Raw genomic sequence first — 23,022 nt, forward strand, 5'->3', positions numbered from 1 at the left:
CGTGTTCATATTCTTTTTAAAATTGAAAGGAAGTGTTGGGAGGGTTTCATATACTTTTCAGTGGAAGAACTTTTTATAGGTAGATATATTTGCATCAGGATAAAATAGCAAGAGACATAAAAAGGTACTAATGACCCGTACAGTATTGTAACATGCCTAACTTCTGAAAGAGGCAAAGGGGCTAGCTTCCAAAAAGTCCAACCAGATATCTTTAAAATGCTAATGCCTCAATTTCCCTGTTTTCTCCACACTCACAGGCTCATACAAACATGCATTCATGCGTGTTCAGATTGTGCGTAAGTCATTCAATTGGAAGGGACAATCAGTTACCCACTGATCACAGAAGACTAGAACGAGGAAGAAACGGGGATTTTCTAAACCGAGCCCCTCCTTTACGAGTAAAATGAGGTTGGATAATGTAAAGGCTTTCTGAAATGAATGGCAGTGCCACAGAAACAGTCATCCACATGTTTTCCCAAAACAAGACACTGCGAGGTACCTAGGGTTATATATCCACAGGTAAAATCACATCTTTCTCTTCTGTTTTTTCATTATTATCTCCCTACAAGCAGTACCAAGACTGACACTTAATAACTTATGCATTTGTTCATATCAAGAAAATGGCACCAAAAATGTTTTCTTTTATTATCAATATTGTGGTTTTGTTTAAGTTCATCTAAGATGTGAGAATTATTTTGTTTTATATAATGCAACTGGATTTAATGGCCAAATTTTATTTATTTTTTTGCTCACCTATTTTTAATTTTCCCTAAGTGTTATTGAGGTATACTTGACAAATGAAAACTGAATATATTTGAGGTGTCAAATACGATGGGTTGATACATGTATACATTGTGAAATGATTACCATAATTAATTAACACATCTATCACATCACATGTATCACAGATACTTTTTTTTTTGGTGTTGGTAAGAACACGAGATTTACCCTCTTAGCAAATTTCAAGTACATAATACAGTATTATACATTAGAGTCCCAGAACTTACTCATTTTATAACAAAGTTTGCATTCTTTGACCAATATCTCCCCATTTTCCTCTTCACTCCTCAGGCCCAGGCAACCACCACTCTACTCCTTGTTTCTGAGTTAGTCCTTTTCAGATTCCACATATACGTGACAAGACAGTATTTGTCTTTCTGTGGCAGGCTTATTTCACTTGCGTCATGTCCTCTAGGTTCATTAATGTTGTCACGAATGGCAGGGTTTCCTACTTTTGATGGGTGAATAGTATTCCACTGTGTGTGTGTATCTTACGCTTTCTTTATCCATTCATCCATCAGTGGATACTCAGGTTGCTTCCACGCCTTGGCTATTGGGAATAATGTTGCAGCGAACCCAGGAGTGCAGATGTCTTTTCAAGGTGCTGACTTCTTTTCTTTAGACACATATCCAATAGTGGAAGTGCTGCATCATATGGCAGTTCTATTTTTAAATTTTCAAGGAACTTAATGCTATTTTCCATAATGGCTCTTCCTATTAACATTCCCACCAACAGTGCTGCACAGGTTTCCTTTACTCCCTCAGCAACATTGGTTATTGCTTCTCTCTTTGACATTAACAATCCTATTATGTATGAGGTGATATCTTATTATTTTGATATGCATTTCCCTGATGATTAATAATGTTAGACCTATTCAGATATCTGTTGACCACATGTATGTCTTCTTTGGTAAAATATCTATTCATCTTACTGTTAATAATTCCTATTTCAATTCCATTGTGGTTAGAGAAAAGCTCTGTCAAATTTCTCATTTTCAAAATTTTATTGAGCCTCATTTTTATTTCTGGTAATATCCCTTTCCTTGAGGTCCACATTGTCTGATATTAACATAGGTGAACCTGACATAAAAACAGGTTTAAATGTTTACTGTAAGTTATATCATTTTTCTTCCCTTGACTTTAAACCTATGTCTTTTTGTAGACAGCATACAGTTAAATCTTGTGATTTAATCTAGATTGGCAATCACTGTCTTTTAAATGGAATGTTAAATCAATGTATATTTAATACAATTATTCATATGGTTTGGTTCAACTATACTATCTTATTGTCTTCTAATATTCCACTCATTATTGCTTCTTCATTACTCCCGTCACACTTAACTTCAGCTACTTAAATATTTTTAGTATATAATTATCAGTCCATTACTGAATTTCTAGTTGTCCTTTTACATTATGTTAGTTACTCTAATGATTATAATATACATTCTTAATTTAACACAGGCTACTTAGAGTTAATATTGTACTATTTCATATAAACACCTTAGTAATAAAATTCCATTTGCGCTCCCTCTTACAGGCCTTTGTGGTGTTGTAGTCAAATATTTCCCATTGAAATAATGTAATCTTATTATTTATTATTTTTACTTAGATGATATGACAAAATGTTCTTCTTTAAATACATTTTAAGAAAAATAGTGTTTTATATTTACTTATTTATTTGCCACTTTTGTGGATTCAAATTTCAATCTATTGTCATTTATTTCAGCCTGAAATATCATCTTTATTATTTCTCAAAGTGTAGTTCTGCTAAAGATTAATTCTAAAACTTCTATTTTTATATAAGGGTATATTTATTTCACTCTCATTTTTGAAGAATTCTTTTGCTGAATAATAGAATTCTGGCTTGACATCATTTATTTTTCTTCCATAACTTTAAAATTGTTCATTGTATTCTGGCCTCCATTATTTCTGATTAAAAGTCACCTGTTACTTGTATCATTGTTCTTTTTATGTAATGTGTTGTTTTCCTTTGGCTTCCTTTAATATATTCTTTCCATGTTGGGTTTTCAAGCATTTCATAATGATGTTCCTAGACATGGTTCTCTTTGTATCTATCCTAGTTGAAGCTAACTGGATCTTCCTTTTTATGAGCAAATTTGGGAAATTTCCAGTAACTATTTTTATGCACTATTCTCTTTTATTTCCCTTTGAGATTTCAGTTACATGTATGCTACATTGCTTGTTACATTCTCAAGGACAGGTCACTGGAGCATTGGTTAATTTTTAAAAATCTCTTTACTCTCTGTTCTTCATATTGGGTAGTTTCTATTGATTTGTGTTAAGAATTACTAACCTTACCATTAGCAGTCTGTAATTTGATGTTAAGGTCAATCAGTACAATTTTTTATTTCAGATATTTTATCAATCTATGCAAAAACTCCATTTGGTTCTTTTCTATAGTTTTTATTTTTCTGTTAGAGTTTCATCATCTTTTCACTTATTATAATTATTTTTACCTTAAGGTCTTTGAGCTTATTTTTCAAAGCTTTTAAAAAATCCTCTACTAATTCCAGCACCTGGGTATTCTTGGGTCTGTTTCACTAGACTATTTGTTTTCTTAAGTATGAGTCTCTTTTCCTTCTTCTTTGCATGTGTAGTAATTTTTAAATTTATGCTGGATATTTTGGATGAAATTTTGTAGGAAATTGGATTATGCAATTATCCCAGAAAACTTGTTGAAATTTTTTTTCTGTTTGTCAATTTAAATGATGAAAAATCTTGTTCTTGTCATGCTTGGTTTCAGTCTATGATAGGGCAGGTCTGTCTGGGCTTTGAGCTTAATCCTGAAGCATAGTCCCTTTCCAAGAATGTGGTCCTTACTCTTAAAGCACAGCCTTCTCCCTGGGGTCTCGGCTGCATGTCTGAGGCACTAAGTGAGGTGTTTTTGCACTGTGACACCATTTGCTATAACTGCAGCTTCTCTAGTATTTCCATTTAGCGCTTAGGCCTTTAATAGGAAATCTCTGCTATGTGAGTCTCACTACTCACATTGACAAAGAATCTGCAGGAAAGCCTCGTGTGGACTTCTACCCACTACTTCCTCACACAGCTACCTCTTCTTTGGCCAGCTTCCCTGTAAATTACAGTCTTTTGTGGCAGCCTAGAATTCTAATTTCTGTGTCCTCAACTCAGTGAGACTATAGTTTAACTTGACCTTTATCTCCCTGAGTTAAGGCAGGAAAACAACCAAGCCAAAAGCTGAGAAAATTGTGGGGTTCACAATGTATATGTCCTTTCTCTTGAGGATAAAAGTCCTGCTATGATTGTTATCCCGTGTCTGAAAACAGTTGTCTTATACATTTCCAGTTTTATAGTTTTTTACAGCAGGACGACAGGTAATGAATGACTCATGGCTGGAATAAAAAAATCCATGGGTTTATATTTAATTTTTTCAAAATATTGTGAGACAGTATTTGTAAAGTAGATACTATCATTATAGCCCAATTTTGTAAAAATTTAAACTCAGACTGAGTAGGGGAGTCAGAATTTAAACCTTAGCAGTCAGATTCGAGGCTCTGATTCTCTGATTCAATATACTATGAATCAGATATACTGATTCAATATACTATGTTGCTTCTGTAACATGAAATTATGTTTATTTCTTTATGTGTATATATTATGTTTATTTCTTTCTTTGTATTTATCACACTCTATTCTCATAGTTTCATTAATATTCATTTTTAACTTTGCTTGCTACATTATAGTATGTATAAATACCATATATTTCCTGTTTACAATTGTCTCTCCACTGCCTAGCATGGGCTCTTGGTACAAAGTCAATAAATATCTGTTGAATGAATGAGTGAATATAGATGCCACCATTATAAAACAATTTTGAAAATAGAATCTTTCCCACATATTTGGTATTTCCACTTCATCTCGCTTGCTACTTTGTGGCATCAAAATTCTGCAACAAAAACAACCCAAAATCTAAAGGTGAGAAATATGCAAAAAAGTGACATGTATTACTAGAATCTTTACAATTATATACATAAAAATATAATTCTACCCCTGTTCAGAGAGCAGTTATTGAAATCAGTCTTAGGAATTTTCAAAATGCCTACTGATAAACAATGACACTAGTTTGATGAAATGAGCACAGATTTGACATGTTTGATTGATGAACTGAGGCATCACGTTTGATTAAAGTAAAAAAAAAAAAAGATGTCCACATTTGCCACTTTGAATATGTTATTAGAAAAAAAGAAAACTATTTTTGTTAATAATTATTTCTAAAGACTTTTATCACTTATTATCATATTTTAAATACCAATACTCAGCTAGTTATTTTTTTTAAAGATTTTATTTACTTATTTTTTAGAGAGAAGGGAAGGGAGAGAAAAAGAGAGGGAGAGAAACATCAGTGTGTGGTTGCCTCTCATGTGTCCCTCCACCGGGGGCCCAGCCTGCAACCCAGGCATGTTCCCTGACTGGGAGTCGAACCAGTGACCCTTTGGTTCACAGGCCAGCACTCAATCCACTGAGCCACACCAGCCAGGGCCTGAGCTAGTTATTTTTAAAATATGCCTTTGTTGAGGTTTAAACTGTAAAGTTCTGGTTCTCATAGTCTTGTACATGACAAAACAACACACACTTATTTTTGTCAGAAACCAGACTACATGATGGTTTAAGCTAATTTTTGTGTTAATAAATCTCTGAAATATATGCAGTAGACTTCACATTTACATAAAATTAAAGAAAGGATGCTTCAGCAAATGCAAATAAATGCAAAAAGGAATATTTTAATTTTGATCCATGATTAGTATCAATCATCACAATGTGTTAATAATACAAAAGCAAAATTTTACATTTAGAGTATCACCAATGGTTGTAAGCTATTTTTAGACTGAGTACACTGATTAATTTAGAAATATATTTATTGATTGTATTTCAATTCTGCTTTAAATCTGAGATCTCCGAAAACATTTTAATATTAGAATCTTATGCACTTACTTCTGCAATATACAAGCCCAGCAAAAAGATTTATTTCACTTGGTACATTATTAATTGTATGAATTGACTATTTAACCTTTATTGATTTGCATTTCTTACCTAATGTTCAATTTAGAAACAAAGCAAAAATTACTTGACAATAGGAAGAAAGACACAAATGTTAATTCTAGTACACAGGGAATATCACTTTATTATTCCCTATATTGTATGTTCTCCTGTCAGCAACTTTCAAGGTCTGGAAAGAGCAGTCAGTTTTAAAAGAAAAGTTTTTAAGTACAAATAGGGAACTTACAGGAGGTAATCCTTGCATCCTCAGGAACTGTAACATTTAACTCTTTCTTATATTTGGATTTAAGTGAAATTTTTCACCATGTTCATTTCTTATTTTTAAAACCCCGAGTAGGATTTTTGACCTGACCATACCAACTGGAGCACTTTTGTTATTATATGTGGTTTGAAAATTCATCATGCTATTTTGAATATCCAGAAGACATTTTTCTTGAAGTGCAGACTATATTGGTAGACCTTTTTATGTGCAGTGAAAGCCATGAGGAAGGTGATGTATAATGACTTTTTCTGCATTTCAACTCTTCATTGTTTACATATGCCCATAGTTTTCTATGCTGGACCTAATTTCAAGTGTGTTTCCCAAGATGCTCACAAGCCACCAAAGTAGCCCAGAAATCCCAATACTTTGACATACTAAAATACATGTTATATTTCCAAAATTCGTTTTTTAAATGGAAATGGAATGTAATTCTTGGACAAATCACATGTCCTGATACAGGGTTTGGAAACTGGTTGCATGAAATGTTTCCAGAAAATATAGAGCTGAGTCTTCTTTAAGTGTCAGAGAATCTGCCTTAGGTTCTGTAATTTATTTAAGCAGGAATACATCTCTGAAGCAGCTTATCTTGTGAATTGCAAAGTGATTTTGTTGTCTGCTAGGCCTTCGTGTCAATCAGTCCTATAAGCTTGAGGTCTCCTTAGGGGTGTGAAGAGTCTTGGGTAGAACTTTCACATCCTTGCAGGGCTGTAAGTGACTTTTACTATAGTGGCAGGTGTCCTGCTTACATAAAAGGTCATGATATGCCTGATAGTTATGTTTCCTAGTGGTTATTAACAGGGCAGGCATTTTCTTTCATGTTGGTGTTAGTGGTGTTGTTTGTATCCAAAAGAATACAGGATGTGAGATCAGAAAACGGACAAGACAAATGTTCTAGGTAAATTACTCTAAGTCAGGCAGGGAGGGATAGACACATCATAATTCTAAGGAAAGAGTTATTTGAAAGGCATAACAGAATCACTTTATCTTTGCTGTAGATTAAACTGATTATTACCCATGAAAAGAAGAGCAAGGCTTTTAAGAAACAGGTCATAAAAGGAATATTTTTATAGAAAAAAGATAGGCCTGGGGAATCTAGAAAGTCACAAGATAATGTAACAATTCAGAGTTCTGAAGAGTAATAGAAATACAAAAAATAAATTTTGAAGGACATAGGTAAAAAGGGTTTCACATTTTTGGACTGCCGTCATGCCCACACAGCATCCTTTGAGTAGCTATGCTATCACCCAAAATAAGCGATGAACTTTCAGTCTTTGGTCATGGTTCACAGTCAGAATTCCCTTCCTCCATTCTCCGTATCGTGTGCATTTTGGAAATCCTCTTGTTCTTCAATATTACCTCCCTTACTGACCTTATTTGCTCCCTCCTTTCTTCCTTCGGTAATTTGCTACTACGGTTATTTGCCTTTTTATTTTGCCCTACTTTATGAAATAGTTGTTTATGTCTATTTCTTTCTTTAGGTTTTGAGATGCTCTTTGTGGTCTCTGTAATTGTCTAGTTTAACATAAATCAAGGAATGAAGAAATGTGTTTTTGTTTTGTCTTTAAATTTAAGTGGAAAGGAAATTGATACTACAGGTTCACATAATACCCTCTGCTTGCATAGATAATACTTACTTGTGGTTATTAATATTTCATTTTACCTGTGTGCGTGATTCAAGGCAAGGTCAGGTTTCCTCATCCGTAGATAGCATATAACAAGCTTTGTCTCAATAAAACTTGCTACACTTGCTATATCTTCAGCAGGTGCTTCAAATCGTTTTCCAAGAGCTGCCCCTTTGCTGCAAAGCTTAAAAAAAAATACAATACTTTAAATATCCTAATAATCATGGGATATAATTTATCCTTTAAATAATCAAAACATATATATGTGTACATATATTTTTACCAAACTATAAGTATTAATATTTTGATTGTAAATTAAATAAAATGTTTCTGTTCACTATTATGTGACTATAAGAATCATTTTACTGTAAAATGCTTCCTGTAAAATATTTTAGTAGTATGATATATTTTAAATAAGTGCCATTTGCTAAGAATGTCTGTTTTAAAAATAAAGCACACGATAAGCAAAGATATTAACAGAAAACCAGGTATAAATCATATTAAATACCAGTGCTTTTATGAAAACCCAGCTGAGCAATGATCTAGCACACTATCAAGTTTGATTTAATATAATAAGAGGTATCGGAAGTAAACTCCTAGGAGCCATTAAAATGATCGGTGATTAATTTGAATCTGAATCATATTCTCTAGAATGTTACTGAAAGAAAAGAAGTAAAAATTTATTAGAATTTATTGGCAGAGACCACAATATCTGAAAAACATGGCAAGAATGTGGAATTTTTAATAAAAATTCCAGGAAGTCAATGGTTTCTGGGCATTATGGATAAACCGTAGGAAAAAAACAGTATTTTTTTTGGAGAACCCTAAACATTAAGAAGTATCAATAATATGACAAGGGCAGATCAGCCCTGCTGTTTTCCCCACAGGCTTTCCCACTGTTCCTTGGAATCAGGGCTGCTGGGGAAGGAGAAGCCCCAACTCCGGTTTAGTGACTTTATTTAGGATATCTGTATCTTTGCTGTTTTCTCTCTCCATTTGTGTACACACCGGGGAAATTTTCTCACCAGGCATAGTAATATTTGAAGTTAACACCTATCCATCTGTACCTTAATATAAAATTTCTTATATCCTAAATTCTGTGTAAATGATACAGCTTAAATTTTCTTTTATAGATTAAGCCAGCGTGGGCTTGCTATTTACATTAAGATTACCGGCAATTATTGGTCTAAGTGCAATTTGGTTGAGAACGGCGATATTCTATTCTAAAGTGTATTCATCTCCTTTTATTCAAAAAGACTATAAGCTAAAAAGAGAATCTAGACTCCAGATGTTTAACATCCCTACTTGGAATGGGTAGTTACCTAATTATATTATCTTTTGCTGATATCCTGTCAATTCTGAGAACTCACATAATTTTTAAAACTCTTTTCCAATTTGATAGGTGAAAAATGTTACTTCATTCATTTGGTCAATAGATATTTATTGAGTGTTTACCACTAATTATCAGACAAAAATTACTGACTTCACATTTAATTTGTATTAGATAGGACTTTTCATGAATCTCAGCTATTTTGCTCTGTCTATTTCTTGTTTTGTCTATTATGTTAATCTTTTTCTTATCAATTATGAGCTCTTTAGATATATGACCTATTTTCTCTCTTTCTGTAACAACTACATGTATGTAATCAAATGTAAGAATACCTCCCAAATATTAAAAGATTCAGCTGTTACTCATTTTCTGACAAGGACTATCAGAGTACATATTATAAAACACATTTTTCAATTTCTTTGAAAAAAACAGTAAACACTATTAGGGGGAGATAAAACATAAAAGACCTCAGTGAATGCTAACTTCGGCTGCTTCATAAAGATAACATGATAAAACTGGATATGAAAGAGACAAACAGTTAACACCGATTTAATAATTATTCCAATTCCTACCTTACCATCGTCAAAGTGGTTGTAAAGAGACCTTAAATCATAATATAAGAAAATATCGTAGTTTGAACATGGCAGCTTGAGACAGCATCTCTGCTCTTCTACCAGTCTGATCCCACAGGACCCAGAAATACCTAAACAGAAAGTTTTTTAGGGGAAAAATTTGTTTGGTGCTTGCTTTGGCAGCACATATATTAAAACTGGAACAATACAGAGCTACAGATGGCTCCTGTGCAAGGATGACACACAAATTCGTGCAGCGTTCCATGTTTTTAGATTTTTTTCTTGGATAGCACAGTTCTTTCTAAACCAAATCAGTAGGAAGCAAATAAGTAGAAATTGTGTAGTGGTGTTTGTTATTATGTCACAGTATTAAAATTCTAGACCTTTTTGATTAATTTTATCTTCTAAATAAAATCAACATTAGTTTTTCATGTCTTAAATACCCAAACCTCCTGGACTCTTCATGTAAAATTTTATCTCAAGAAAGGAACAAATAAAAAAGGAAAAAAGCCACACATTGTACACATCCTTTGCCCCTTCCTGTCTGTGTTCCTCTTTAATGCCGTGGGGAAGTCAAGTTTCCTTTCTCAGGCTCCCTTACTGCAGGACGCATGTGGGCCACTTAGGGAGTAGTCAGGGGGTAGCTTCCATGAGGACATTGAGACCCTGCACAGCAAGAGGAAGCCAACCTTCAGAATTAATTGTACTAAGGCTATGTCTATGGCACCAAATGAAGTGAAGGATAAATGCCTTATTCTCTAATGTCTGCAATATTTTCTACTTCTCTGAGATTCAAGGCCAGAAAAGAAATAAAAATAATCAATCGTAACATACTTAAGTGAGGACTTCATGAAACCAAACTGTAAGACAGTAGTATCGAAAGACAAAGATAACTTTTCAATTCACATTAAAATGGAAAACAGGCAGCCTGCTGGGTAGGCTTTTTATATATATATATACACACATACATATATATATGTGTGTGTTAGTGGTAATCTTGTTTTATCAATCAAGTATTATAAGATAAAGAAATTTCTTGATTTTATCAAATATTACTTTATTTGTTTTTGCCAAAGGATACATCTTTGAAATAAGCTTTGCCATAAGGAAAATTTTTATAGAATATGTTGAATTTAAAAGTAAGTGTAGACAAAATACTAATAAAAGGATTGTAAAAACAATGCAGATATTTCACTAAATTTTACAATTTCTGTGCAGACATTTTTAAAGACTAAGAAGTTAATTCTCCAGAAGATGAAGGATTTTAATGTGGTATAAATGTGTTTGATTGTGGGAACAATGATTTTGTTCAAATTATATTTGTCTAAACTATACTCTAAGTCTTTGATGAAATAAGTTATGGAGATAAGGAAATAGAAACTTTTAAACTACATACTTGATATAGTATATCAGTGAGAAGAATTTGAATTAGGAAAAATAATATTAGGTGTTCATTTTTTATTTCAAAATGAGGCCTAAAATATTTTTGAAGGAAGTGTGGACAAATTAAAAGCATTATGTTAAAGGGAAAATGCAGTGAAACCCTTTATAGGTGCAGTTGTTTGGAGGAGAAGCTAGATAGTAAATGAAATTTCAATAGTATATTTAGTAGAATTGCCAGCTTGATAATTTTTTTCTCTAAAAAAAAAACCTCTCAGATTAATTTATGAATTCTGCAATCATGCTTTTTAATTCACTAGTCTTTTGTTTTTTTCTGCTGGCCTTTTTGAAATTTAATCTGGTGTTTGACAGATCTTTGCAGTTCTCCTACTTTTTTGGAATTTCTTTACGTGGCTTGATGCATATGGTGGGATGAGAATTAGGCACAACAGCTGACCACCATTCTCACCTGTAAATGTTTTAATGTGATGTTTAGAATTTCTTTTTAGATACCAGATTAAATGTTCAGACTGAAAAGGTCTCATAACTAGTAGTTTTCAATTACAATAAATATCTTTTTATATTCTCTTAACAGAATGGAAAGAAGCTTTACACTGTAGAATAACACCCATTGGTTTTTAGTTTTCTATCATCTTCTTGCATGAAAGAAGAATGAATCAGAGACCTCACTACTTGTAACTTTCTACATGGTGCCACATAGATCTACTAAAGTGTCTCCATGGGAGAGAGAGAGTATGTGAAGCTAAGAGATGCAGAGAATTATATTCACACATCAGTGGACTTAAAAGTACCATCAGGGTTTCAGAAGCAATGCTTTTCAGCCAAGTAGGCTATGATGTGACCTCTATTAAATTTATGGGAATTGAAGGAATGAGGTTACTCCCTGGGTGACAAGCTGCTGAATGACAATAAAAAGTAATTAATCACTCCCACTCCTATTTGTTAAAATGGCTGCACTTCAGTCTTTTTTTTTTTTCCGGGTAGCCTTCAAACAGAGGTGTGGCCACAGTGGGTTCATTCCTGTGTTTCACCTTGATATGACCATCCAGTAATTTTCTTATTTTCTGAAGCATGTAGATGATACACATTAACCTTCAGTTTTTTTCCAGGATACCCCTAAACTCCAGCTATCTGACGTGTAAAGCAGATTAGATATGTGGCAGGAGTGAAATGAATTAATAGAATAAATCTTTCTTCTTGTCCCTGCATATCAGGTCATAAAGGCAGTGATTTTAAAATAAAGATAATGTTAATCACATGCTTATTTTAAGGTAGTTATTTGTATTATAAAGTAAATATGTTATCACATACAAACTTAGCTCGTGTACTATAACAGCTTACTTTTACTGAGTGCTGATATGTGTTTGGCATTGTGCTAAGCCCTTTAAATATAATAAGTATCCCATTAGATATCATCCTTTAGATGGTATCTTCTTAAATATCATTACTTCCAATCCAAAGATGTGGAAATTGGCAATTGGTAACTTGTCAGATAGCAATTTCTAGAGCTAATATTCCAAACCAGATCTGGATGCCGTCCTGCCTAGATCCTACATTCTTCAGATAGTGTGCTCCTCAGCTGGCCGTTAGTGATAGTCATAGTCAAGTCCTGGAAGGATCAGTGTGAATCCAAATAGCTGTTGTTAACAGTTTCTTAGCTTGTTATTTATGACCACTGTATTCACATTCATATACTGATTGGTCTATAGCTATATATCTATACCTAGATTTATATCTATATCTCTAACAACTTTTTATATCTCACTGGACTATTATTAAGAAAATAGTAGGATAGATAGAATAGGCAGGAAGAAAGAGAGATAGGCAACATTTATTGAGCAACCAGGTAAGGAACTTTATATAATCATTTAATTTCTGCATTCACCCATTTTACACACAGAGAGTTGATTAATTCAAGAAGCAGAGGAGGCTAGAACATGTAGAAATGGAGAGAATGACTACATAGTGCATGTGGATGAGAAAAAGAACAGACAGTGGAGGTGGTAGAGTGGGGAAGGGAGCATGGTTCTTGTCAGAATACAGGCGTGCTTGTCCCGGGCCCAGTGACGAAGGCCTTGGCTGCGCGCTCTGAGCAGCCTGGTGGGCGATGATGTCAGCCAGAGCCACCATTTCCCTAGGCTGGGAGTTTCTGGTCCACTCACTCCCTCATCCTCTTTGCTGAGCAGCCAGAAAATTAAAATGAATGTTTTGAGGGAATTTGATAATAATTGGGATTTTGTGGGATCCTCTGTCTTAATATATAAACTACCAGATTTCTTTATTTTCCAATTAATAGTCATGTGATTTAAATGTTTTTCATAGTCTAGTTTTGTTTAAGTAGGAAAATGCTGGCTGTTTGGGAGGGTATGTGTTCTTTGGAAACGTTTGGGAAAGCATACCAAGACAAGTCAGATATCAAAAAATTAAATGCTTTTAACAGGACGTATTTTTCAAGAACTTAAGAATTAAGGGCAATAAGACGCCAGTAACCCACAAACCATTGCCCTATGATACATCACTTGATTTCACTCCCATTCACTTGATTTCTCTTTCAGTTATCATGGGCATTGAGAGCAGCATTCATTATTTTGGAGCAAACCCCTATGGAGTAGTACATAAGTCAGCAATTGCCATGAAGCCACAGCAAAACACACTACTCCTAAACTCTCTGGCACACACCAAAATGCGATTATTTCTTATCCACCTAACTGCAGGTTGTCTAAGTTTGGCCAATCTAGATTATGTTCGGCTAGGCTTGGGTCTAAGGGTCTAAGAAGATAATTAACTCCAGCGTAACTAGGACTTGTAACAGCAGCTCTCTGAGACATATTTTTCACACAGAAAAGGCAGTAGCCTTGTTCACTTCAGATCCACTAACATCCCTATTGGTCAGAGCAAGTCACAAGGCCAAGCCCAGTGTCACGGGCTGAGAGAGTGGTCAGGGTGAAGATGTATGTAATAAATACTATGATTTGATGAGGGTGGGGAGTGAAGAATTGAGACCAATAACTTAACGTGGTACAAACAGAGAAACAGATCTATTTCTCTAAGAATTTCCCAAATTCCTCCACCCACTGTGGTGCAAAGGTGTACAGTGTGGGTTACGACATGAGCTAAAAATCTGGATCTCTGTTGTTACTGTCCTTTCGGTACCACCGGTTCCTTCAGGGCAGAAACAGTTCTGAAATTGTATGTTCTACAGAACGTCGAAGCGGTGTCGTATCACGAAATTTCTCAGATCAAATAAGCTCGCGATGCACTTGACTGCAGGGCTACTGAAACTATTTAACACACTAATGCGTGTTGCCGATATCTAAGGAGATCAGATGGCATACAGTATTTCAGACTGGTTTGACCATAGAATCTTGTGTGTGCAACAAATTCTTGTTTTAAAGAACATCTTGAGGGCTGAGTGTTTTGTGTAATCCATTTTGGGAAATTCTGTCCTAAGGCAAATTCCATTTTTCTTACCTCTCAGTTATAATTGCATTAGGATACAATTATAATTGAATTATAATAATATAATAATATAAGTGTATTATTGATATGAGCTGGTGTACTCTATTTCAATTTATAGGTTACCTGTGTTACTTTTGAGTTGGTCAAATCCAGGCGTGTCTGTCTTTTAAAATTCCTCTCTTAAACATTTCAGAGATGTTTAATGTGCATATTTAAAGCAAACAGGAATTTAATGCTTGAAGATGCCAAGATATTTCTATTTCTAGTCCCAGAAAGAACAGAGTTCTGGGGTCATTTAATCCACAGTGTTTCATCAGGAATAAAATTCTGGTTAGTAAAAAAAACTTTTTAAACTAGCAGCAGCAATGGATATTTATCTTCTTGAAATGCATGTTTAAATTAACACCTTGATGTTATGCTACAGAGAATAACACCTTTTTAAAAAAGAAACACCCATGAGGCCGGGACAGTTTTAGCTTAGTAGAAAATAGTTTTTATACCTAAAATTTTTATGGAATGTTATAAATCTGAAAAAAACCATCATTTTAAACAGCTGAGATTTTATAGCCACCCAGGGATAATAAAAAGTCTGAAGAATATATTATATGATGTAGATGAGAGGAATATATTAGTCAATATTGTGACTTTTTAAGAGTTTGCTGTTAAAAATAGGAAAAAGGAAAATTATTCACTAATCTTTCAGGCAAAATGTCAGCATGTTTTTGCATAATTCTTAGTGTATTCTAAGGTTCAGAGAAAGACCGTTTGGGGTCGACTGTTCTGGCAGCCGCGAGCCCAGGCCCTCCACCATGGCTGGGCCTGGCACCATCCTGATGATAAAAGGCAGCAAGCTCTTCAGAACCTTTAGAAGGAGTTTCTGAAGAGCAGCTGAGGACTTAACTCTGTGTTGCTAAAAATATTTAAATGGGGATTTGGAATTGATATGACACTTCTCTACATTAGCTTATTTTCTCCTCACCAAAGCTCCGTGAAGCAGGTCAGGTGGGCACTGACTCCCATTTCGTGGGCAATAAAACTGGGATTTGAACAGAGTTAGTGACCTGTCCAAGGTCACACAGTTCATAAACTGCAGAGTAAGAAATGAAAAATATTTCTTCTGATTTCAGATTTGGTGCTTTCCCATAGATATTTGAACACTTCTTTCTGAAATGTTTTGCTCACAAAGGTTTGTTTTCTGATTCCAACTATATAGCTCATATTATAAATTAGATTTCATCCTCTCTCATGAGTTTAGTTGAAAAATGGTGGAAGGAGTGGGAGTTCTTTTTTTAAAGTATTGTTTTTCAAATTTAAATATTTTAGGAGAAAGGCATAAAAGCAATGATAAGAGGATCTGAATTCTGGGAAGGGAATTTAAGGCAATATTTATGGATCTATGCAGACAAAAATAAGTTTTTATAGTACATGCAGGTCATTTCTCCATACAAGAATAAAACTTTAAAGCATAATCATTGAAGTTTCAACGTGAAAGCAGGCATGCTGTTTCTAAGAGCTGGTGCTGAGACATAACAGAAAGGAGTACTTTTGCTAGAAAACTAATCAGGATTTTAAGGGATGTGAGAACAGGTGATAACTTACTTTGATGGCTCTCCGTTCAAGTACACAAGAAGGAAATGATTACTTTCTTACCAACTAATACTATCATATCAGAGTCTCCTAAAGGCTCAGTAAAAATGTTTTTCGTTTCTGAAAAAAAGGGAAAGATTTCCCCCTAATAGAAAGTGAGTTTCTGTACTGACCGTTGCTTAAGAAATACAGGTTTAACATGAAGACATCACTTCCCATCTCCTGTTAGCCTATATGCTGCTAACAGCAGCAGCTCCCAGGAGAAAATGTATCAAAGAAAAAAATATTTCTACCTCAATATTCCAGCTAGTCAGACGTGAGAGGAGAAAACTCATGAGGAAATGTGATGATGGTCACACTTCCATAGTGAATTATACTATAATGTATCTTAAACTTGATAGTGATATTTCTTATAGTCATAATACTAATTATTTACTGAACATTTACATGTGCCATGAATTGTGCTAAGCTCTTTACTTATATTACCATATGAGAAAGGTACTAATATCATTTTCACTTTATAGATGATTGGATTTAGGCTTAGGCAGCTTAAATAACTTCCCCAAGGTCGCAAAGCTATAGTAAACAATGAGCTTGCATTGGACTCAGACAGCTCAGAGCTCAGAGGGCATTCTCTTAACCACTGCGTCTGTAAATGCTCTGTAGTTAAACACTGGCTATTATAACACTGGTTCTAACACTACTTGCTTCCAGACAAGAAGTGTACACATCTTTCTATAGGAACCTACCCCTTACCAGTCATGGCTATTGGTTTACAAATTGACCCCTGTACACAAAGGGCAAGGAGAGACTGAAGAAAGACACAGACCACTCTATGAGGTTTCCTGGATGACCACAAGATGAGTAGATCTCTGCATCCACCCTACAGAATCTTGAAACTTTTAAAGGCTTTAACAGGGTTCAGTCACATATTCAGTCCGTATGGAATTATGCCATTCTCTGCCATTAATTTCTCAGGGTTGCACCCTTGAAATAGCTCCAGCTGTGGGAATAGTGGGCGTAAAGGACAAGGGAGGTGGAGAGGGGCCTCTAATTGCTTGGGTCCAGCTCCCAAGCCAACAGGTGGTCGCATCTTCTTGATGACCTTCTTCAACATGGCAAAGGTAAAATGGCAAATGTATTAAAAAAAAAGAGCTAAACACATCATATTTTTAGGATGAGTTATTTCTTGGATAAAAACATACCAATTTGTTAAATATATTTGAAAAGTGAATCAACTAAAAACATGCATTGATTCTGATGTTAATTGCTGCCATCTTACATTTACTGTGAACCATACAGGAGTGATCCTGACTATATAAATCATTTCAACACTGAAAATAATATTCTACATAGCACAGATGCCTGATGTCCAGAAAATAGAAGTGATATCAAGTATCCACTTTAACTCATCAACTTCCCTGTTGTCAGAGTTGCATATTATCTTAGTCACTTTCTTCTGCCAAGAAGTGATGTCAGAACAAGCCAGATGAATGACAATTGCTTTCCCCCTAATTATACTGCAGATCTTCCCCGGCTCTCAGCAAGCCCTGACGCCATGTCACTTTCCATAAACACCAATGAGCAGCTGCGGACCCTTTCCAGTGTCCAGCCTTGCCCACTGTCTTCCACACTGGTGTTTGCGTATGACAGATGAAAGGAACTTGGTCTGCACATAAGTAGAAGAAAGCATTCCTATCATTGTTTTCTGTCCATTATGGTTACACTAATTATAAGAACTTGGAAAGGTTTTCAGTGTGAATTCATTTTGTAATTCTTGCTGGCATGTGCTACCTAAAAGTGTCTATTGTTAATGTCACCCTGAAAATGTTTTAGTTTGTTAAGAAATTTCTCTAGGTGCCAAAATTTATCAAGTTACTGTCTGGAATATAATACTGTCAAAAGGCTGACAGTGAGTTGATACAGACAGTTGATATAGTTCAGGTGCCATTCTCTGTTTCTCTTGTGAGCTTGACAAGTCACAAATATATTATATGCAATCTCATTATGACTTGAAATCACTTCTAGGTTTAAGGAGTGCATCGTTGACAATATTATGGTGGACATAAATAAGAAAAACCATGCCCATGATGAGGTTCTCATTTAAAATAAACCCAAACATTTTAAATTAATAAAATAAAACAATCTGCAATCCTCTTCCCCAAAATGAAACTTTCCTTTATGGAGGGTTACAAAAATTTTATTTCTTATTTCCTTACACATTAGAGAAGAAAAAGCAATGATATTATTACATCTTTTCCACATAAATTTACCCTGTCTCCTCTATATAAGCTTTTAGTTTGCTAAATTTACCTTTTATTTAATTTTAAATAAAAATCCTTCATTACTTAGTAGTCAGAGTCATCTAAAATAACTGGTATATACTGATCAACTTGTTAATACATATTAGAGCTGTTACTCCCAATCAGTAACACAAAAATGTAAATTAAAATCACCCATTTTCTTTGCTAACATACTACTAGTTAATAGAGACAACTTTCCACCCAGTGCATAAGTAGCAAAATGTTATCAATTTCCTGAACAAAATTGTTCCTGAAATGTTCTTTTACTTGTTCTTAATTTTGAAAGTGTGAGATTATTAGTGAGGGCATATGTAAAAGCAAACCAGCCTGTGGGGATTAAAGCTATTATAGGGTTGCCAGATTTAGAAAATAAAAATGCCTGACACCCAGTTAAAATTTAATTTTACATAATACATAATTGTTCAAAATAATTATGTCTCATGTATCAATTATACTATAACACACCACACCATAGCATGCCATTCATTATCCTAAAGTATCAACAATGTTTATCATTGTTGAGTCATGGGATTATCTGCAAATTTAGTTTTCCTCGTTTCGATTACCCACTGAGTGTATGGGCTTGTTTGTGACTTGATTTTCTAGAACAGAAGTCTGGAAGGGGATGGAAGTCTTGCATTCTGGCATTGCCCTAAGGGAAGAGATTCCCTAAGCCCAGACCAGGAATCCTTGTACCAGTAGCCACTGACATACCCTTCAGAAAGGAGGAGTCAAAAGCAAGGAGAGATTCCTCAGAGGATCAAGCTAACTACTTGATCCAGGCAGACTGGCAAGAGTCAGAACGCAGGCAAGCAAATCTCAGAGTTGAATAAAGTGTTCCCCTTCAAGGAGGAGAAACCAAGGAGGGTCTTTTCATGATGAACCTCCAAAATGCTAGATGAAGCCATTTCACTGCCCTTTACCTGTCATTTGATTTTACTTTTCAGACTTAGAGCTATGGGTGCCGTGGGGATGGAGAAGAAAGGAGGGACTAGGGTGCTGGAAGTGAGATCCAGTGGAGATGTACAGGGAAGCCACTGCAAAGAATTTTATTTTATGGAAATAGAGTCTTAGAGATCTCTTTCTGTGTCAAAATCATACTTGGTGAACAATGGAAAAATTAGGCAATTTCTGATCTTGCCAACCACCAGACAGATTCTGCATGAAAATCCTGATTCATGGACTTACAACATGGTACTGCAGAGAGGATCAAAAGCAGGCATCTTAAGGTCCTGCCTTGTGGTTAATCTAGGAGTGTTCAGCCTAAGTGTGCTTGATATCCAAAAAATTACCACAGGTCCCAAGTTGTGGGGGAGAAGAGACTCACACAAACTCGGAGTGAGATATTTTCTCAGAAAACATAATGCAGTATCACGCAGCAGCCCGGTTCTCAGGAGTTCTATTATAAAACTTGAGGAGGAGCCAGAGAGCAACATCCAAACTGCTGTTTTGTGAAGCTGTCTCGCGCTTCCATGAGTCATTGTTTAATAACAGTCCTTCATCAAATGTCGAATATCAAAATATCAAAATCTTATCTTGGAATTTCTAGTTTGGAAATATGAGAGAGAAAGAGGATGAGAGAGAGAGAGAACGAATCTGCAAACAAAGTAGCTGACAGATACCTAGCAGTGACCAGGCAAATGACTTTAAAACAGACTTGTACTCTTACTCAAATTAAAAATGCCATCTGACTTGTTTATATTCGATTAACTGCTTGTTCCTCATAGCCAGCCATGCCAGAACCTCCACTACTGCTCTCTTCCTTTGCCAAGTTCCTGATTATGGGTTGAGGCTGGAGGGTGGAGGGAATGCTATTTGCCTCCAGCTGATGTGGATTAATAATCGAGACACAGGAACCATTTGGGAGAATAATGAGCTGCTTCCTGGTCTAAATACCAGCTCCAGGCAATGGTTGACCAAACAAATAAAAAAAATCACAAAGAGAAAAATGGAGGCATCGGTTGAATCTTGAAAGAGAAAAATTTGAGAAATGAAAGCGCATTTTATCAAGCAGGTAGTAATGTTGCGGAACTCATGCCTTCAAAAAGGGTATAGGCCAGCTGCAACATGAGATCAGATCAGAAGGGGAAGACTTAAAGAAGTGATGGAGTAAATGAAAATGCCGCCAGAAAAGGAAAAAAATTAACATCTACCAGAATGAGTGGGCAGGAAATTTAAGATCCATGTAAAATAATTGAACGATAGTTGCCTTCTTGTCTTTGGTTAAATTTAAAGGCAATACCGCTAGTACTTACTATTTAAGAATGATGTCAGTATTTCGTTTCATATAAATACCATTTATAATGCTAAACATGTTGTTATTCTAGAATCTTAAGAGTTAATGACTGTTTCTTGAATTTCATCAAAGGTATTTTTGGCATCTATTAAGGTGAGCATATGACTTTTTTACCTTTAGCCTAGGAATGTGGTGGATTACATAAGTAGACTAGCCAATGGCTGAGCCTATTCTGCTGAAAGAGATTTACTTGGAAGGGTCTTCTACACACCCTCATATAAACTTAGATCTCTGTTAGGTGTCCCCATAGCACCTCGTACCAACCAAGCCTGCCCCAACATTTGTAGGGCCTGGAGCAAGAATACAACTGAAGGCCCACATTCCGTATGGTTAAATATTTTAAAGCTATAAATCAAGTTAACACACCATTAAATAAAATATGTTCCATCCTCCTACCTTGACAAATATATCCTCAAAACCACCTGGAAAACTAGGTTCAAATTAAAATTTTGAGGATATTCAGAGATCTGTCCTAGAATATCACTTTGGAAAGAAGTGTCCCCAGCTTCTTGTTCTCAGTCTGGCTACTCTTCTTTCCTTTTCCACTCCTGCCTTCATGCAGAACTGTGAGCAGGTTCTTCTATGTGTGTGGGGGCACCCAGACCGTGCATTCAACCTCATCCACTACCTCTCTTAGCATCGGGTTTGCATGTTCACCAGTGGACATACATTCAAACTCCAGTTTCAGGAGACTGGATCTAGAAAAGTCTGCTCTGGCCCTAGAAGTGGGTTTGAACCATTTGGTCAAGGAATTTTGGCATCCCTGCTGCCCAGACAGGGGTCTGGTGAGGGTTGTGGGCCAGATAGGCATGCCCAGGATGCTCCCCAGGTGACCATGGTCTCTCTTTGCCTGATGAGAAGGGGCACAGTGGAGGAGGGTCAGAGTGGGATTCTCTGAAACCTGGAGCCAAGGGCAAGGGCTCTTTGTTCCTGGGTCTAAGGGTAGTAGTGCCTTGGACCATTCGATCATAACACTTATAATGGTTTATCTTCTTTTCTTTATTCATTGCTAGACTTTAAGCGCCCCCTAAGGGCAGGATGCACCTGTTCACTTTTGCATTACCAGTGCCTAGCATTAATTAGGTATTTGTAAATATTTTGGAATACAAAAAATCCTAGTCATTTAAAAATGAAATTGTATCTTTTAAGGTATACCTGTGACATTTATAAAAATTATAATGGTTTAGGGCTTAATAAGTAATTCTAATTAAAGTCAAAGTTTTATAGGCTTCAACCCTTTACTACATTGGTATAAAACTAGAAACAAATAGCAACATATAGACAAAAGTCATATATATAGAAATTGAAAAATCCTTTCAAATGATAATAGAAGGAAATATTTTTAAATACAGCAAGATATTTAAAATATCTATATTCTAATATTTCAAATATTTTAATATTAAATGTACATGTCTGTAACATTCCTAACATTTTCTGTAAGCAACAACCTGGAAGCATCAGTACTAATTGGGAAATGGTTAAGATATATCAAATAAATGGGATACTATTAAACCCATGAAATTATAGTAATAGAGATTAATAATAATATGAAAAACATGAACAATAAAATTTTAAGTTAAAAAAGTGCAATACAAAATACACCATATACTTACATAACAAAGTTATTTTTATATATGAACAAGGTAGGGAAAAACAGAAAAGTGGTAATAGTTGCAAAAGGTTAGTAGAATTATGGTCCAAATTTTTCTTTTAAAAATAGTTTAATGATATTATAACACAGCTTCTGTCAAATAAAAAAATTAATTTAATAATATTAAATAAAACCACTTAGCAGTGAGTAGATTTTGAATGCCAAAGCATGTTTCTTAAAACTTAATGACTGCTTTTATTTATTTATTTATTTATTCATAATGTAAACGAATGTATATATGACTATGTACAACTATATACATAAAAAGTAATTTAATATCTTTTTTGTTATTTTGAATTTAGACACATTGTATTGACCTTGAAAATTTTCCTAATGAGAACTCGGGACTTCTAGCCTGAAGAAGACCCAGATTATATTTCATAAATGACTTAGATAAAAAGTGCTGTCCTGTAGAAGAGATCTCATTCATTCATTCAATCATTCGTTCAAGGTGTTTCTTAAGAGCCTAATGTGTTTTAGGGGCCCATGCTCGGTGCTGGAGAAGCAGTGACCAAGTGAGAGCTGACTGCGGAAGCTGTTGTGTTGTACTGATGGGAGAGAGTGTAACAGGAGGATGGAACTCTCAGGAAAGCAGATTTCAGTCAATTTGGGTGAAGCATTTCTTCTGGTCAGAGATGTTCAAGGATGGACAGACCACCTACAGTGAAGCGAACTCCCTTTCGATCACACAACCCTCTGGAGGTGATGGTATTTTAAAA

The 23,022-nt window shown here is 35.1% G+C and overlaps 1 protein-coding gene and 1 non-coding gene across 2 annotated transcripts in view; one reads left to right on the forward strand and one right to left on the reverse strand.

The window, feature by feature from the left end:
* Positions 1–23,022, reverse strand: part of SPATA16 (spermatogenesis associated 16) — a 183,180-nt gene that overhangs the window by 135,119 nt on the left and 25,039 nt on the right. Inside the window, exon 2 of the mRNA XM_071220230.1 lies at positions 7,743–7,888. Within this exon, the coding sequence (XP_071076331.1) occupies positions 7,743–7,888 (146 nt within the window). The remainder of the gene's footprint in view (positions 1–7,742; positions 7,889–23,022) is intronic.
* LOC112309752 (U6 spliceosomal RNA) lies at positions 9,774–9,877 on the forward strand. Its single transcript, XR_002975300.1, has one exon. It is a non-coding gene; the product is annotated as a U6 spliceosomal RNA (small nuclear RNA).

The sequence above is a fragment of the Desmodus rotundus genome, chromosome 2 (assembly GCF_022682495.2).
Source record: "Desmodus rotundus isolate HL8 chromosome 2, HLdesRot8A.1, whole genome shotgun sequence".
Taxonomy (NCBI): domain Eukaryota; kingdom Metazoa; phylum Chordata; class Mammalia; order Chiroptera; family Phyllostomidae; genus Desmodus; species Desmodus rotundus.